This window comes from Trichomycterus rosablanca, chromosome 22 (assembly GCF_030014385.1).
Source record: "Trichomycterus rosablanca isolate fTriRos1 chromosome 22, fTriRos1.hap1, whole genome shotgun sequence".
NCBI classification, from domain to species: Eukaryota; Metazoa; Chordata; class Actinopteri; order Siluriformes; family Trichomycteridae; genus Trichomycterus; species Trichomycterus rosablanca.
The window spans coordinates 1,186,129-1,205,685 of NC_086009.1; the positions used below are offsets into that span (position 1 = coordinate 1,186,129).

At 42.0% G+C, this 19,557-nt stretch overlaps 2 protein-coding genes across 2 annotated transcripts; one reads left to right on the plus strand and one right to left on the minus strand.

The window, feature by feature from the left end:
• Positions 1 to 69: 69 nt before the first annotated feature.
• grna (granulin a) lies at positions 70 to 11,377 on the minus strand. Its single transcript, XM_062984941.1, has 15 exons — positions 11,310 to 11,377; positions 8,611 to 8,705; positions 7,228 to 7,365; positions 6,784 to 6,921; positions 6,221 to 6,362; positions 5,363 to 5,460; positions 5,033 to 5,186; positions 4,801 to 4,898; positions 4,471 to 4,624; positions 4,251 to 4,348; positions 3,930 to 4,083; positions 3,648 to 3,745; positions 2,829 to 3,119; positions 1,989 to 2,216; positions 70 to 1,122 (listed from the first exon to the last, which is right to left on the minus strand). Exons 2-15 carry the CDS (start codon positions 8,623 to 8,625, stop codon positions 979 to 981), a joined length of 1,950 nt encoding a protein of 649 aa, XP_062841011.1. The 5' UTR covers positions 8,626 to 8,705; positions 11,310 to 11,377; the 3' UTR covers positions 70 to 978.
• A 1,680-nt stretch (positions 11,378 to 13,057) lies between these two features.
• Positions 13,058 to 19,422, plus strand: ifi35 (interferon-induced protein 35). Its single transcript, XM_062984968.1, has 10 exons — positions 13,058 to 13,138; positions 13,786 to 13,876; positions 14,758 to 14,832; positions 15,268 to 15,426; positions 15,633 to 15,749; positions 16,081 to 16,225; positions 16,340 to 16,446; positions 16,658 to 16,844; positions 16,954 to 17,063; positions 17,947 to 19,422. The coding sequence occupies exons 2-10, from the start codon at positions 13,862 to 13,864 to the stop codon at positions 18,145 to 18,147; spliced, it is 1,116 nt and encodes a 371-aa protein (XP_062841038.1). The 5' UTR covers positions 13,058 to 13,138; positions 13,786 to 13,861; the 3' UTR covers positions 18,148 to 19,422.
• The last annotated feature ends 135 nt before the right edge of the window (positions 19,423 to 19,557 follow it).

The window sequence follows — 19,557 nt, forward strand, 5'->3', positions numbered from 1 at the left end:
CAAAGCCAAACTTCTTAAAGTCTGTCAGAAGTTTTATTTTTCATTTTCCCAAAAGACTCTGAATACAAATTTCCTTAAAGAATTTTAATCATCAGTACAACAATATAAACAAATCAAAGTCACTGATATGAAAATGAAGATGAAAATGTAAGTCAGACGTTACAAGAAGCCCACAAGCCAAGATACATAAAGATCTCTTATTTTTACTGAAAAATTCTAATAAAAAACAGCTCTTTAAACACAAAATCTAACAAGAAGCCACGTTTATGTGTGTTACTTGTGTGTAATCATATCACACGCAAATCAGTTTCTGAGCTAACACTCATGCACCGTTCTAATAAAGATTTAAACACTTAATTACTGACATTTCCCTGACATTCCTTGTTTTAAGACATTTAAGACATTTAGGGTCTGTCTTTTAACCCAGTGATCTCTCTACATCTCTCTACGGCATTTTATGTAATCAAGGGTGGAATTTCAGATTAAACATGTTTAGTCGTTTAGTGTTATTTAGATATTCACATTCCCTCTTCTACTTGTGTTAAAAATAATTAACTGAGTCAAATTTGAGTGTTGAATCTAGCATTGGAACAGATGAGTTGGTGTGTGTTTGAGTCTATCGAGCTTATCTATCACATTCAGTACTTTTCAGTACAATTTGCTAGTAAACAGAAGCTGTAAATACTTCATATTTAAAAAAACATAATATTTTATTTGCTAGGTTTGAATCACATCACAAAAGTAGCATTTATCATGAGATTTTCATGAGAGTTTCCACTTGTGTTGTTTAGCTGAATGTAGCTGGGAGGATTGAAACCAGTATTAGACGCTGGTGTTTGAGTGTTTAAGATTGATTACAGTGCGAACAGATCTACAGAACTACAGCGATCGTTTATTTTATTTGAAGTGAACCCCCCCGACCGAGCCCTGATTAGTGCAGCTGATTACAGATTCATGTCTGATTTATAGATGATGGATTTATAAAATAAGAGGCTTCTTCTTTCTGGAGACGAAGGCCTCCCAGTGTTCCCAGTCGAAGGCTGGAGCTTGAGTGCAGGTTCCCTCATCTCCACACGTGTATCCGGTCTGACAGCAGTGCACCATGTCACTGCAGCACACCGCCTGCAAGGACACAGAAACACATCAGTAAGACATAATTCACGTGCTAGTCTGTGGCTCTCCTCAGCCAGCGAGGGTGTCGAACAACCAGCAAACAAAACCGGTAAATTCTTTTCATATTTAATGATACTAAAACAACGTTTTGGATCATAAATCCTTAAATCAGCATAGAAATGTGAGTAAAAGGTTGAATTCTTAGAAAAAAACAACAACCATATATTGTCAAAAGTATTGGGACACGCCTTCTGATTTTTTTATTATTGAGTAATACGTGTAAAAACTCAATTAAATAAACTTTGCAGATACAGTTTAGGAAAGGCCCTTTCATGTTCCTTTCATGTTGTTGCTGAGACATTAACACCAAAACATCCAGTGAGTGGCAGTTCTGCCGGCGAAAACTGCCTTGTTAAGAAGAAGAACGCTTTTATTTATCATATACACAATACAACGACATTCTTGTTTGAAAGCTGGGGTCAGAGTGCAGGGTCAGCACAGGGTTAAGGGCCTCGTTTAGGGGCCCAACAGTGGCTGCATAGCAGAGCCTGAAGCCTATCAATCTTCCCACTAATAGACAAAACCCTCATTCACTAGGTCACCACTGTACAAATGGGTATAATGAGTAGGATGAGCTTTTTTTGAAGGTTTTTCCTATCAACCTTGGTAAAAGACCACTGTTCCATGCTATTACTTATTGTTATAGAGTGTCTGCACTATCAAATAAATAATTCAACTTGCAGTGTGCATAATTACAGAACCTAAATTTCTTCTAAAGATAATAAACATCTGATTTTAACCAGACAGGCTGATTCTAGTTGTTCTGGCGCTCTCATTGGCTGTTCCTGTTTTTGAGATTTGAACCCATGCTTTACCTCGGGAAACGGGCAGCAGCCCCAGGAGGTCTCAGACATCCTGCAGCAGGTTTGGGAGTCTTTACACTTGTATCCTCCTCCACACTGGATGTCGTTTTGCGATGGCGAGGATAACAGCAGCTCGATGGAGGGCAAAGGAACCGATTCGGTCTGGCGCTGGACGCACGAGCCCTCCTGGCAGGTGTAGCCTTTCGGACAGCAGTGGACTCCATCACTACAGCACACAGCCTGGAAGGGCGACAGTGACCGGATTAACTCCAAAAACCAAACACAACCCTGATTAGATGCTTTTTATGGTCAGTGATCTGCGAAATTAGTCTTCCAGCACGTACCTGACCTTTCAGTACAGTCCACATATTTTTATTAGTTTTATAGACAGAACTATTCTAAAAGTTTTATTTTAGTCTGGTTTAGCCACTCCAAGTCCAGTTCTGAGGACATTGTTCCTCTGGAACACCCGACTGTCTCCAAGATTCAAGAAATTTAAGGTAACGTTCCAATCCTTCCTTCAGTATTCCATCCAAAACAGCCTTGAAGCTTCATGCAAGCACCAGCATGCTTTGCAGTAGGAACAGTCTGAAGGGCGACTGTGGCTGAATAACTCAGTTTTGGCCTCATATGATCACAAATCTCTCCACCAGAGGTGGACAACGATTATTATTATTATTATTATTTTGTTATTATTATTATTGCTTTTATATTGTTAGATTTTTATTATATTGCTACGTTTGATTATGATTTTGATGATTATTATTATCATATTGTTAATATTATTATTATTATCGTTATTGTGTGTGTGTGTGTGTGTGTGTGTGTGTGTGTGTGTGTGTGTGCACTCACCTCCTCCAGAGGGCAGCACCCCCACGTGTGTGTTTGGTTCATGAGGCAGCAGGTTGTGTGATCAGGACAGGAGTGATGTGGGTCACACTGAGTTCGATCTTCCTTCTCCACTTTCACTTCTTCATTCCCGTCGCTTCTCGTCGAGGATTTTCGCTCGTTCCCTGCGATCGGGCGGCCGGGCCCCTTGGTCAGCCAGGGGACCGAACCTGACGGACTCTCACACTTCTGAGCCGAGAGGTTACACGTGGTCCCGTGAGGACAGCAGTGCACGTAGTCCTCACAGCACACCGCCTGTAAACACATGACAGACAGTTCAACTAGTTATACAAGTTTAACTAGTTTTTTATTTGTTTCATGTCGGCGCAGAACCTGTTTGTACTCATTTGTGCAGATCAGTTCCTCACGCTGGCTCACTTCATCATTTCATGTATTTTTTTTATTAGCAGCGGTTAAACTGAGCCTGTTTTATGGGCACAGAGAAGTGCACATACCTGCTTTAGTTCACTGAGCATTCACTGATGAAGGATTAGGAGAGCGTGACACTAAGTTCAATCCCACTACAGAACTTTCTACCCCAGAAAATTAATCATCTACCATTTTAAGAAAACCAAAAAAAGGTGACGCTGTGATCTAAAGCACTAGCTCAAACTCTCATGTTGGAATCTCTGAGGTGCTATCAACCCAACTGGGTGTCTAACAGGTAACCGTGTCTAGGGGAGGGAAGGCCGATGGGGCTTTTTCGCCGCTACAGATGAGACCTCTGCTGTCTGCCCATGAGGAAACTACAAGAAAAAAGTGGTGAGGTAAAAGTGATGGTACCTGGACCAGTGGGCAGCATGACCATTCTCCTGCTGGGGTCTTACAGCAGGTGCATCCATCAGGACAGCCGACAGTTTCATTACAGGGAACATCAGAACCTGAGCAAGAGGAAACAGACCAGTTCATGAGCATCCCATGAGAATCCCAGCGCTGGTGCACTAGAGGAGAATCCCACTGTTCCACCTGGGCGCCCAGTACAACCATGTTTAACACTAGAACTGGTAAAGTTTTGGATGTGGATCATGTGGATTTATCCTGATATTACTTGAAAGTCATAAGTACCCTCAACTTCCGGAAGCTTCTTTGCTCTGATTGGCTGGCTGGGCTCCTTCTTCATCCAGGGGACCGAACCTGACAGACTCTCACACTTCTGAGCAGAGAGGTTACACGTGGTCCCTTGAGGACAGCAGTGCACGTAGTCCTCGCAGCACACCGCCTGTAAACACACGATAATACAATTTACAGTAATGTTACCAAGGTTTACAAGGTGGAAGGGCATCCGGCATAAAAACTGTGCCAAGATCCACTGTGGTGACCCCTAAATACCCGAGCAGCCAAAAAAGCAGGTAAAAAAAACCAAAAGTGTGCCAAAAATGATGGTACCTGGACCAGTGGGCAGCATGACCATTCTCCTGCTGGGGTCTTACAGCAGGTGCATCCATCAGGACAGAACACAGTTTCATTACAGGGAACAACAGAACCTGAGCGAGAGGAAACAGAGTTCATGACAGAGTTCAGTGTTAAACCATGTTTAACACTAGAACTGGTAAAGTTTTCCCACTGGTGATTACACATTACATTATGGTGCCCAAATCATAAGTACCCTCAACTTCTGGAAGCTTCTTTGCTCTGATTGGCAGGCTGGGCTCCTTCTTCACCCAGGGGACCGAACCTGACGGTTCCTCACACTTCTGAGCAGAGAGGTTACACGTGGTCCCTTGAGGACAGCAGTGCACGTGGTCCTCGCAGCACACCGCCTGTAAACACACCACAGCTTTAATATAACAGTCCAAAGAATTTTGGCTTTTTAGGTGATCTAGACAGAACGATTGAACGACAACTTGGGCTACTCGTACTGGACGTCGGGTTAGGGCGCTACAGGGGTCTAATACACTAGTCCATCACTGTGCTTCTCAGCTGCCATACATCTTACCTGGACCAGTGGGCAGCATGACCATTCTCCTGCTGGGGTCTTACAGCAGGTGCTTCCATCAGGACAGCCCGCAGTTTCATTACAGGGAACAACAGAACCTGAGCGAGAGGAAACAGAGTTCATGACAGAGTTCATGACAGAGTTCAGTGTTAAACCATGTTTAACACTAGAACTGGTAAAGTTTTCCCACTGGTGATTACACATTACATTATGGTGCCCAAATCATAAGTACCCTCAACTTCTGGAAGCTTCTTTGCTCTGATTGGCAGGCTGGGCTCCTTCTTCACCCAGGGGACCGAACCTGACGGTTCCTCACACTTCTGAGCAGAGAGGTTACACGTGGTCCCTTGAGGACAGCAGTGCACGTGGTCCTCGCAGCACACCGCCTGTAAACACACCACAGCTTTAATATAACAGTCCAAAGAATTTTGGCTTTTTAGGTGATCTAGACAGAACGATTGAACGACAACTTGGGCTACTCGTACTGGACGTCGGGTTAGGGCGCTACAGGGGTCTAATACACTAGTCCATCACTGTGCTTCTCAGCTGCCATACATCTTACCTGGACCAGTGGGCAGCATGACCATTCTCCTGCTGGGGTCTTACAGCAGGTGCTTCCATCAGGACAGCCCGCAGTTTCATTACAGGGAACAACAGAACCTGAGCGAGAGGAAACAGAGTTCATGAGAATCCCAGCGCTGGTGCACTAGAGGAGAATCCCACAAAACAGTTCAGTTTTACAGCTCATAAAAAACCCTTATTATAATTTTTAAGTCCTTGTTTGGCAGAAGTAAAAGTTCAGCTGCATTTAGGAGCTTCACGGAAGCTTTTATTTACGAGTTCAAAGTAGCGAGTAGCCACTGATGCGCCGCTGCTCTCACATCATCATCACATGAAAATCTTCTTCCCCTTAAAGCTTCTTTGAGCATCTAAATCAGGACTATAAGCGTCTCTCAGTCTCTCAGACACGAGCGATTACTCCTCCACCCTCACCGCTTATAACCACAATATAAAAGTGTGGAGACTTTTCGAAGATCCCTTGTACTTTTAGAGAACACAATTCAAGTAATTTAGGTTTGAGGGCCTGGTTCAAGGGCCCAACATAGCATGACTCTCCAAATGCAACACAATACCTTTGTTTCTTTCTATTAATGTGTGCAGTTGTAACCTAGTGGTCAAAGTACTGGACTAGTAATCAAAAGGTCACTGGTTTAAGACCCACCACTGCCAGGTTGTCACTGTTGGGCCCATGAGCGAGGCCCTTAACCCTCAATTGCTTAGACAGTACACTGTCACAGTACTGTAAGTGGCTTTGGATAAAAGTGTCTGCTAAGTGCCGAAAATGTGAAATGTGAAGAATGCTCAGTATGTGCAGCATCAATACAGGAAACATCAGAACCAGGACCGTTCCAGGACGTACCGCCGCTCTCTGGAAGCTTCGTTGGTTGTGCCGACCCCTCTATCCAGGGTTCTGATCCTGCCGAGTCATCGCAGGTCTGAGCAGCCAGGTTACAGGTTTTCCCAGCAGGGCAGCAGTGCACGAAGTTCTCACAACACGCCACCTGGAGACATAAAAACACAACAGAACTCAACTTGTGTCCATAAACGTATCGATTATATGCTTCCAACTTGGTGTCAACAGTCTGGGGAAGGGCCTTTCTTTGTTTTGGTTTGATGTGATTGGTTTGAGTCTGAAGGACCTTCAGCGGCCTGCTTTCTACCATACTGTACGCCTCTGGGATGAATTGGGATGTCAATTGTGAGCCAGGCCATCTCGCCCATTAGTACCTGACCTTACAAATGCTCTTTGTTTAAATTTCACACACACTCAAATGTGATGTGCAACAAGGTCATGTCCAACAAGGTGTCCACATACTTTTGGCCATGAACAGTATTTTAAGGTAACGTAATAAACTGAAACTAGCTGAAGAAAAGGACGTGACCGTGATGGTCAGGCATTGATAAAGTCTGCAGTTTTCTTACCTCTGCCTGGTCAGGGAGTTTGGACAGGAGTCTCTCCGCCCACTGGACCGTGTGTGTAGCGTTTGAACACTTGGATTCCTCCCCTTGGCACAGGAAACCCTCGGGGCAGCAGTGAATGTGGTCGTCACAGCACTCACCCTGCACACAATCAATCGTACGACTGCAGTTTAGCAAACAATTCAGTCACTCTCCCACTCCCACAGAAAAACAGGTACAGACCTAAGACCAAACAAATGTACTTGGGTGCAAATCCGCCAGCTACTTAATCCACCAGTAAGCTACGTTTTAAAAACACTCACCAGAAAACTAGACAAAGAACCAGACAGTCAATGATGAAACTCAACAGCCACTTTCTTCCAAGCCATAAATTCTGTTATAAATGTTATCATTCCATATCAGTTCTATATGCAGTACAGCTAGAGAAAATGATTCTGTACATCTCACCTGATGGAAGGGGCAGCAGTTATACCCTCCAGATGAGGGAATCAGGCAACACGTCTGCTCATCTTCACAACCGTGGTCATCCGGACATGAACCAGCAACCAGGGTCAGCAGGAGCAGGTTTACTGTCAGTCGTAACATCTGAGAGATGAAGAACATGACGGGTGAGTAACTGATAAACACGACCGGACTTTATCAGCTATAAATGAAATATACACAGATCAAGCATAACATTAAAACCACCTCATTGTTTCTACACTCACTGTCCATGTTATCAGCTCCACTCACCATATAGAAGCACTTTGTAGTTCTACAATTACTGACTGTAGTCCATCTGTTTCTCTACATGCTTTGTTACCCCCTTTCACCCTGTTCTTTAATGGTCAGGACCCCCACAGGACCACCACAGAGCAGGTATTATTTAGGTGGTGGATGATTCTCAGCACTGCAGTGACACTGACATGGTGGTGGTGTGTTAGTGTGTGTTGTGCTGGTATGAGTGGATCAGACACAGCAGCGCTGCTGGAGTTTTTAAACACCTCAGTCACTGCTGGACTGAGAATCGTCCACCAACCAAAGATATCCAGCCAACAGCGCCCCGTGGGCAGCGTTCTGTGACCACTGATGAAGGTCTAGAAGATGACTGACTCAAACAGCAGCAATAGATGAGCGATCGTCTCTGACTTTACATCTACAAGGTGGACCGACTAGGTAGGAGTGTCTAATAGAGTGGACAGTGAGTGGACACGGTATTTAAAAAGTCCAGCAGCGTTGCTGTGTCTGATCCACTCATACCAGCACAACACACACTAACACACCAGCACCATGTCAGTGTCACTGCAGTGCTGAGAATCATCCACCACCTAAATAATACCTGCTCTGTGGTGGTCCTGTGGGGGTCCTGACCATTGAAGAACAGGGTGAAAGGAGCTAATAAAGCATGCAGAGAAACAGATGGACTACAGTTAGTAATTGTAGAACTACAAAGTGCTTCTATATGGTAAGTGGAGCTGATAAAATGGACAGTGAGTGTAGAAACAAGGAGGTGGTGTTAATGTTATGGCTGATCAGTGTATAGTTTTATTTTCAGATATAAAAGAGGAAGCTGCTATTTTGAAGTCCTGTAGTAAAGTTTAATGGTTCTCCATTTCATTTTTCAGCTGGTTTTATCATCTAATAAATATTACAAAAATCCAAAACTCATTCCACAGACGAGCCACATGACTGTCGTTATCATCTAAATCTAATATTCCCTTTAACACTTCCTCATGCCTAAACACATTCACTTTAATAACATCAGAATGTTTTAATCAATTATGTTTAAAGGCTTAAAACTTCCACAATTAAATTAAAATGACTGATAAATTAAAACGTGGTTCTGCTTACAGATGAAAGCATCATGTTTAAACACGGAGCACTTCTGGGCAAAATGACCTGGACCAGGAATCAAGCAGTCTCTCCCACCGGCCTCCGGTTCTGCACTGAAACATGAGAGGTCAAAGATTTTACTTTTATTACAGTGCTACCCACCGAGCCACCGTGCCGCCCCTTAGTTCCCATGATTAAGAGTATTATAGTAAAGTTGTAGGAGGGCAGTTGTAGCCTAGCGGTTAAGGTACTGGACTAGTAACCGAAAGGTTGCCGGTTCAAGCCCCACCACTGCCAGGTTGCCACTGTTGGGCCCTTGAGCAAGACCCTTAACCCTCAATTGCTCAGACAGTACACTGTCACAGTACTGTAAGTCGCTTTGGATAAAAGCGTCTGCTAAATGCCGAAAATGTAAATGTAGTAGTATTGAGGTGTGATGTACGTTTCCATAATGCACTATAGGAAATACATTTATCATAGAGTGCGTTATAGAATTCTGTACAGTCTCAACTGGTTTCCATTCAAACTAGAACCCACTTAGGTGCATGTATAATGTGAGAAGATGAAGAAGATGAAGAAGATATACTTTATTTGTCATATATACATATTGTGGCGCCGGCGAGCAGGAAGGCGAGCGTCGGGACCTCGAGTGAGCTGCCCTTGGCAGATCTCTCAGTGGTTTAGGACGTACACTCATACATACACACATACATTCATACAACAGACAAACATATAAGCTACCTATCCAGCTCTCACCGCAGCCACCCAGTCTCCCACACTGGGATACACGCTGACGGTAAGCCTGGATACCACGGCTCCTCCCACTGACGCTACATAGCCCCCTCCCTAAAGGTCAACCGTCCCGGTGACCTACTCACCAGCGACCACTGGGTGGCTCCATGTCCGGACCTCACCCCATTACACTGCCGAACCGCTGTTTCAACACCCCTGCTGCACCTGGCTTTCCATGCCCTCGCAACAACCCCGGGGCCAGCGCACTCAGACAGATCGGGCATATTGGCCCACCGAACCACCAAAGCCACCCAGACATCACAATCCCACTTCTGACACCAATGTGGCGCCGGCGAGCAGGAAGACGAGCGTCGGGACCTCGAGTGAGCTGCCCTTGGCAGATCTCTCAGTGGTTTAGGACGTACACTCATACATACACACATACAACAGACAAACATATAAGCTACCTATCCAGCTCTCACCGCAGCCACCCAGTCTCCCACACTGGGATACACGCTGACGGTAAGCCTGGATACCACGGCTCCTCCCACTGACGCTACATAGCCCCCTCCCTAAAGGTCAACCGTCCCGGTGACCTACTCACCAGCGACCACTGGGTGGCTCCATGTCCGGACCTCACCCCATTACACTGCCGAACCGCTGTTTCAACACCCCTGCTGCACCTGGCTTTCCATGCCCTCGCAACAACCCCGGGGCCAGCGCACTCAGACAGATCGAGCATATTGGCCCACCGAACCACCAAAGCCACCCAGACATCACAATCCCACTTCTGACACCAATGTGGCGCCGGCGAGCAGGAAGACGAGCGTCGGGACCTCGAGTGAGCTGCCCTTGGCAGTTCTCTCAGTGGTTTAGGACGTACACTCATTCATTCACACATACATTCATACAACAGACAAACATATAAGCTACCTACCCAACCCTCACCGCAGCCACCCAGTCTCCCACACTGGGATACACGCTGACGGTAAGCCTGGATACCACGGCTCCTCCCACTGACGCTACAATATAAACATACCGCCAATCTTCCGGTTGATAGCCCAAAGCTCTACCCACTAGGCTACCACTGTCCACTGTCCACTGAACATACTCAAGGAGATATAAAAACACAGCAGGGAAAAATCTGAACCAGGAAGGTGGAATGGCAGGGGTTTATTTTGTTTATTTTGTTTATATTTTGTTTAAAATGCGCTGTTATTGTTTCTGTATTGAACGTGCACTTTAAATGTTCATAATGAGTTAATTGGGTAATAAAAGATCTTTTCCTTTCCACCACATTTGATATTTAATCTGTGGCTTTAGACACATTTGGGTGCGTTGGTGAAAATGAAAGAAATTGTTGTGAAACCAGTTTGTACTGAACTAGTTTGTTCTGGTGGCTTGGAAGGTTTTTGTTTTTTTGCCAGTGAACCACTGGAGGAAGAAACGATTTAAAGATTCAGAACAAACACACCAGTTTGGTCCCCCATTAACCCCAGGTTTGTGGGTTAAGATAAACCAGCGCTGTGTGGTTTAGTGTGAACACCTAGTGGTTGTGGGGACGAATTAAGAGCTGAATATTAAAGTTGAATTTAACATAGAGCTTCATCACCCCTAAAGTGTAATAGCGAAAACAAAAACGTGTACGGATCACCGTGACCGAACATTTTAGGTTGTAAAATTGCGGTTTTGAGGTTAGAAAAGTAATAAAAACACTTCATGTAACGCAGCACCATAGTAAAACAAATCAAACTGAATGGGATCATAATAAAACATTAATATAATGTAGGTAAAGTGATCAGTTAGTGCACATGTAAAGCAGTAATTCAGTACAATGACTGTGTGAGTAAAATCTCAGTCTGTATAGTAACAGATGATGCGTCTTGTTTTTCCTGACTCGATCTCTTCAACTATTCAATCAGATTAAAATAAAAATGATATATTTATATATAACCTTAAATAAAATGTAATATTGAAGTGCTCACCTGTCAGCAGTGTTCTGACTCCTCGCTTTACTTCCTGCTATGTAAATGAAGAGGTTTAATAAATGTAGGTTTCTTTACCCTCCTCCTCCTCCTGCACCGCCTCATCAGGCACAAATGCAGAACCAAAACTCAGTTTCAGGAAGTACAACTGTTCCCAAATGCCAGGGACTAAGTTAAATGTAGCTCTCAGCCATTCTGATTAGAAATAAAATTAAAGATCAGGCTTTAAAAGAGATGTGAAAGTAAACCTGCGTCTCAATGTGGGTTTAAGATGTAATTTTTGAACAGCTACACTACCCACATAGTGAGACTAGGTTTAACCATTAAGAGGTATTTAGTTGCCAGCTGCCAAGTGTTTCTGTGGGAAATTTTGAGATTCATTAAAAGTAGCATGTGTACACTGATGTTGCCACAAAGTTGAAAGCCTTTCATTATTTTTATGCAATTGATTGTTGGCCTGTGATGGACTGGTGACCTGTCTGGGGTGTTTCCTGTCTTTTGCCCAAAGAATCAGACCTATCATGTTCCCAACCAGGATAACTTAGTGGTAAAACAAGTCAAGTCGGGTCAAATTTATTTATATAGCGCTTTTTACAATCGACATTGTCTCAAATACAGGAAGAAACCTTGAGAGGAAACAGACTCATCCTCCTTGGGTGGCCTGGTGGATAACAAATAAACAAATGAATTGATTGTAGATGCTTGTAGCACCTAAATGCAATAATTGGGCAAAGTATCTTACTTACTTTTGGCCATTTAGTAAAGTTGAATCGTAGCCCATGTGCAGCACATCAATCTAAAAGGACCATATATAGGATACAGGATGAGCAACTACCATGATACACCCCTACCAGCACCACACGCACTACTATGATACCCATATTACACTTGTTCGATTCATGATACACCCACCCATTTAAAAATCATTTGTTTCGAACTTGATGTGCTTTAATTGGACAGCAAACAGATTTACAAGGTACCTCCGATTTAAACCATCACCAGTTACCAATTACTTCACCAGCAAACCCACTTAATTTAAAGCCCATATTTAAAAAAAAAAAGTTATTCTAACTTGACGTCCTCTGGTTAGATAGTAAGCACATAACCAGGCACATTTGATTTAAAATGTCATCCGTTTTTGAAAAGGCAATCGTTTGTAAATTGCAAACTTGTAAAACACAGGGACCCAATCCATCACCCAGCTTCAGCCAATCAACTTACATAGGCCATGTCTGTATACATTTACATTTTCAGCATTTAGTACTGTGACAGTATACAGTCAATTAAGAGTTAAGGGCCTTGCTCAAGGGCCCAACAGCAGCCTGGCAGTGGTGGGGCTTGAACCAGCGACCCACTGATTACTAGTCCAGTACTTTCACCACTAGGCTACAACTGCCCTGTATAGACACCCAGCCAGCCGAGACCACTGTTTAGATGCTTAGATTGGAACCTGCATCTCAACGATGGTGAGCTAGTTAGTCCACTATTCCACTGCGCCACCTGAGCACCTCATGCCACAATTTATATTTATTTTTAATGAAATATGTTACATTTAGGTAATAATTTAGTAACTGTGCAGTGAAATGTGGAGAAGTTTGTTCATGTAAAGTTTGTGTTCACTTACTCTTGCATCAACAAAACATGGAACTTTAGAAATGCATTTTTATAAGTGGGACTGCACATGTGGCACAACAAAAATAATTTATTAATCTAATTATGGTTTAATTTTGGGATTTGAACGGGATTAAAGACTGTGACGTCACACTGGAGCACCGTCACTTCTACTGAAGCGAAAGTGAAACTGATCACAGCGACCGAACACGGGATAGGTACTGTACACTCTTATATTCATATTAAATTACTTATAACGTCTTTTAATATTAATATAACATTTATTTTTATATTCACTAACCAGAACATAGCGATAAATAACACATAGACTGATGATATAAAACTAAATAGCCTCATAATGATCTTATAAACTTTAGTTATTTATTTTTGTGACTTTCAACCAGCGACGCAAAGTGAAAGCTTTAAAGTTCTTGTTTATAAAAGATTCAGATATTTTAAAGAGATTTATTACATTTCTAGCTTTAGGTTATATCCGTGTTATGGCTGTATTTATTGTCTGTTATGGGTTTAAATGTTAAAGCAGGAACATGTGAAGTATCAGAGGTTGTTTCCTGTTTACAACCTGATTTAAGAGCAAACGTGTGTTATGTAAATTATCTGGTTAACAAATTAGTAGGACCAAGTTAAAATATAGTTTATACTGTATTTATAATACTGTTTATTACATACTGACATAGCTGAAATACTTAAATCAGTAAGTAAATTGTATACCTGTTTGTTTTTATAGTCACTATCATTCTATATATGACATGTTCTCTATACAAAATGCACCACAGTTTTAAATGTGGCACCAGGAGTAAATATTTCCTAATATTACCTTTTTTTACTTTATATTTCCGTGCAGATCTTTCAGATGCTCAGAAATCTTGAGGCTGAATATCAAACAGACGTCTACTCTCATCTAAGAAGCTTTCTCAAAGATGTCTTCAGACGAGGTAAAATGCAGTGACTTGATTTGTGTACCTTCTTTACTATATGTAAAACACCTCATATGTCTGGCTTCTGACTCAACCACACGTAATTGTCTACTAGTATTAAATCTGCAAATATAAGACACATGGTGGGCATGTTGTTTCATTAAAAAAAACCTTTCAGTGGAAGGTTCCGCCAACTCCGCTGCAACAAGGAGCGCTATAGGAAGTCATTTCTGCCCACAGCGGTGGCAACCTATAATAACTCTCACTGGTGCAAGAGAAGGACGCAGAACCTATAATAAGAAAGACAATAAACCTGCTACTTGATTCACAATTTGCACATGGTACTGTTTTATTTTCACAGCTTTAATCTGCACAATGTCTGTAACTGCACCTTTAGCCCCCCCCCCCCCCCCCCCCCTTAGTTTCTAATTTTTGTTTTTGTTCTGATTGATTATTTTTTATATTATTATATTTTATTTTATTTTTTATATATTTTAGATTTTATATCTTACTTGTATCACATTACTGTCTTTAATTTTTATTCTTTCCTGTACCTTATTGTAATGTCGTTGTGTGATGTTTGTAATAATTGTAATTATTGCTGCTGCAACACCGCAATTTCCCTTCGGGGATCAATAAAGTAATCAATCAATCAATCAAAAGTCATTCAATTAGGGCGGAGCAGCAGTAAATGATGCCAGTCCACTACCACTGGGATTAAAGGTTACGGTTAGGGATCAGTGCTGCTATCTACAAACAAATATGATTGGCTATGATTGGCAGTGGATTGGCATCCTGTCTAAAGTGTCTTACTGTAGTATGCATTTAAAGCCAGACCCAGAGCAACCCTGACCAGGATAAAGCGCCTCGTATTCTCATGTACAATCTTATTATTCCAGGATTTCTCTCTGGTTCCTGATGATCACCTATCAAACACACTGAAGAAAATCCAGAAAGAAATTGAACGGCTCAAGGTAAGATCGAAAAGCTCCTGCTGAGGTCGAGCTGAGCGAGCAGACGGAATTATTTTAGCTAAATTACAAACCATTAAATATGTGTGGAGATTATTTTTGCCTTTAGTGGTTACAAGGTGACCCAAAGCAGCCGATCATGTATTTCCCCACAGCAGTAGAATGATACCAAACCAAGGGCTCTTGGAAGAGTGTGTATACCGTAATACGCAGTAGTAATGTAAACAAGTCAGACAGGTTCTGTGTTTTTCTGATGCGTTTCTCCCGTCTTATGATAAAACAGCTTCAACCACATTGTTTCATTTCCGCATCGTTTCGTTCTTCAAATATTAGCAACTAATAGTGCAGGAAAGTCAGTGCTTTATTTAACACTGCATTATTGTTAAAGATGCTGATTGCTAATTTTTAGACCCAGAATCCTATGTTTACTGTCCACAGGTAGAACAGCGCACCCTAGAGGAGGACAAGCAGTTCTTAATAGATGCCAAGAACAGTAACGTCAAATTTACTCAGGACTTCCAAAAAGCAGCTGAAGATGTGAAGAAGCGCATAGAGACCACGAAGCGTACACAAGCTGTAACAGTGAGGAAAGTACAGGTACTGACACACACACACACACACACCACACACACACACACTACACACAAACACACTATACTCCAACACAAATCACACACACACAAACTCACTATACTCCAACACACGCACTACACAACATTCCAAGAGTAGACAAAACTAATGAGATAAACCAACCCAACTGCAGTTGTTCACAGTATCTCACACTGATGTTCCTCACCCTGCAGGAGAAGCTGGCTGGTCTGAAACAGGAGCAGATGAAACTGAAGATGGAGATCAGTGAAACTGTGAAGGAACTGGACTACACTGATGAAACCCAGAAGAGCCTAAAACAGCAGACAGAGGTTTGGAACTTCACCGCCGTCAAGTTAAGGTCAAACGTTTGTGTGTACTCGTGAGTACACCACGTACTCTTTATTGAGTTTGGGTCTTTTACCCACAACCTTTTCTAACAAGTGTTTACCAATCAATATATTAAATAAATCATACACTTTTTGGGTAAGGCCTTTTTCTGTTGCAGAATTAATTTGTACTAGTGCAAAGGTGATGTATTTAAACACAACAACACTGTAGCTACTGTCAGTATGGTAGTGGTAGCATCATGCTCAGGGGTCAGGGATGTAGAATTTTACAGTCATAAATAGGAGTGGTCCTATTGAACGCCTCTCTCTGTAGGTATCCACTGCAGTGCCGGAGAAGAAGGTGGTGTTTAAGGGTGAGATGGCTGATGGAACTCATGCGCCGGGTTTCGATATTCAGCCCCGTGTTGTGTATCCTATGGAGGAAGGAACCGCACTCATCACCTTCGAGGAGGAACAAGGTACAAGGAGTCTGACGAGTCAACAACACGGGACGGGTTAATCAAAATAGATTGTGAATAAATGTCATAAATACAGAACCAGTCCATAAAAGTTGTTGTTTCTGTGTTCCTCAGTTGCTAACAAGCTTTTAGCTCTGAAGAAACATGAGGTGCAGCTGGGCGACTGTAGTATCACTGTACAGGCCGAACCGGTGCAGTTTCTCGTACCTACTGACGTATCGGTATGAAGTTCTCCTCTGTTTTACCCAAAATTTATTCAGTTATTTCTACTAAGTGCTTAATTCTGGTTGGGAGAGACACTGGACGCAGTCACACCCTGGCCAACCAATCACCAGGCACAATCACACCCAGTATTACCACTGATTCTTATCCCAGTTCTCTAAACGATGACGGCCGCACCACTGACGCCAACTCGCTGTCTCTTGTTTTTAGATGGACACTAACGTCTGTCCACGTCGCGTCCTCGTCTCCAACCTGCCGAAAAGCGAGAGCACCGAGCGAATTCTGGACAAGCTGGAGATTCATTTCTCCAAGACAAAGAACAAAGGAGGCGAGGTGGATGAAGTGGTCCTGCTAGAAGACTCTGGAAACGTTGTCATCACCTTCACCGACAATAACAGTAAATATGAAACACATCATTTTATGCACAAATGAAGCATTTTTCTATGAATTGTTTATTTTTTTTATTTTCATGAACCTCATTTGTGCATTTGATTGTGTTTTTTTAGTTGCCAGTGTTCTGACAAATACACCAATGCATGAGATTGAGATAGAAAGAGGGAAGAAACACAAGGTGAAGGTTACGCCCTTCCTCAACGGAGAGATCACACTTCTCAAGGTAGGAATAATAGCTGTGGATCACTGTTAAGATCCTGTAATTGTGACGTAAAGGATTTCATATCCCAGGATTTTCTGGGCTGCAACAACACCCATCACTCTCAGCTCTAAGCTCTTAAAGCCCAAAAGTGCTTGTTGTTGCTGACTGGTTCCTCTCGGTAGCTCTGGTAGCTCTTGGAATCTTACCAAAAAAGTTTAGGTTTAGTTCTTTGTTCACTACAGATCCACATCAACGGCCTTAGAAGTCCTAAATTGTTTTTATTATAGTTGTTGATCTCCTAAAGCAGTATAGACCATGTTTTGTGTTTTGTAAAAAAACTATGTTGACAAAATCATTCTCAGGAGAGTGTTTGTTGTTCTAGCTAAAAAGATCACATAGGGGGTCTATTTTAATACCGTTTGGTATTGACATAGGATGATCGACGAGCTCATGGTCAGGTGTCCGAACACTTTTGTTTAAATAGTGTATTTCTGCTAGGTCAAAAATCACAAGCAAAGCTCTAATAATGCTATTTAACTTTGTGTTCTTATCGTGGTTGTGATTGACTTCAGCTTGTATTAATGGGGCTAGATTGATTGCACCCATCACAACGTGAAGCCTTTAATTCAAGACAGACCTGATATTTGGAGGGTCTATAATAATATCTGACTATTTGGACATTAAATCACAGCTTGGATTTTCTTTTTTAACGGGTGCAGTCAAACTAACCCTCTTTACATTGGCAATTGTCGAAGTACGTGTTCCAATTATTCAACAAAGGGAAAAGAGCAGAAATCATTAAAACTCGAGGACTGCTATAACACACGTTCTTCACAAGTATACGTCAACTTCTCCCATTAAATGTATTTCCTACATTTCACCTTTCTTGCGGTTTCGTCCTCAGACGGGAACCACGAGCTGCAGCAGGACGGTACTGCTGACCGGAATCCCCGCCGTAATGGACAAGGACAGTCTGCAGGACCTGCTGGAGATCCACTTCCAAAAGAGCACCAACAGCGGGGGAGAAGTGGACGCTATCGTTTACAACCCAGCGGGAGAGAGGACTCTGGCTGTGTTCGAAGAAGACAGTCCACAAACCGAGTAGAACCGGGCAGAACAGGGAAACTGGACTGTACCATTATTCATGAATAAATAAATGAATCTGATGCTGCCATGAGGGATTTATATCTCATTAATCCCTCCATGTTGTTCTGTTTAGATTTGTGCCATTTTTAGTTTCATATTAAGACATTATTTTAATATTTTTGGGTTGGTGCAATTTGGCAAACAAAGCAAACAAACAACTAAATAAAATAAATAAATTCTGGACTGCTGATAGGCAGATGAAAAACTGGTCCGTCTATTCTAACACATCCACTGCTCATATACTGACTGTAACGACACAGCAATTGACTTAAAATGACTTAAAATAGAACGTTTCCGACCTTCATAGATCTTCTGGTTCTGAATTCTGTCTGCTAACATTAACTAAATAAATAATAAATAAAATGTTGCCTAACAAATGACCTTTATTAACCTGTATTAGATGCTTTAATGTGATTAGTGGTTGGGCTGAATATAATCCGGTGTTGCCTAGCACGGTCTGGACTTCAACCAGTGTTTGTTTGCAGAACAGGCATGGTGAGGACGCTGGAGCATTTTATCCAGCAGTGATCCAACATAGTGACACAGTCAGTAGTTTAGTTTGAGGAAGAGCACATGTTAATAGCTATAAGCACAAATTATAAATCATAAATAAAGTTTATACCACGTTCTCCAGCGTCCTGCCTGTTCAGCCTGGTGTTACCTCAGTAATAGAATCATTTACAGAAGAATTCAGTAGTACTGTATAAAGTATCTGCTGGTGCTCGGCTGATACGGACGGTCGGTGATGCAAAGCAAGATGAGATGTTAAACAAAACAAAAAAAACTCTTGAGTTGCAAAACCGCTGATCAAAATTAGTGTTGAACAAAATTGGTGTGTTAAACTGGACATACAAAATCCTGGTGAAATTGAGAGACATGCACCACAACATCGTATCAGTGCTTTATTAAACATCCTATTATACCAATAGTTCATTTAAAACATTTTAGCTATTATTTGTTTATTAAAATATTACTAGCATCTTTATATTGATTCAATTTCAATTATAATATTTAAAAGTATAATAATAAGAATTTTAAATAAAAGGGTTGTGGTTTATCAAGACTTGAGGTGGAAAATGAAACTGGGAAAACCAAGAATCTTAATTACCTTTAAATCTCTTTTATTTCGAGCTGTTTCTTATATTATATTAAATATTAAATATAATGTTAATCTATGAGCCTGTAGTCACTGTGACTGTATTACAAATATCATGATAATAAATTATTACATGAATTCCTGACCTCCTAAAGTCTTTTATTTATTGTCTGGCAGTAAGACTGTGTGTAACATACAAACACCTACATCAGCTACAGCACATCCAACACACACAACACACACCAGCTCTATTTAATCAACCAGCCAAATAAT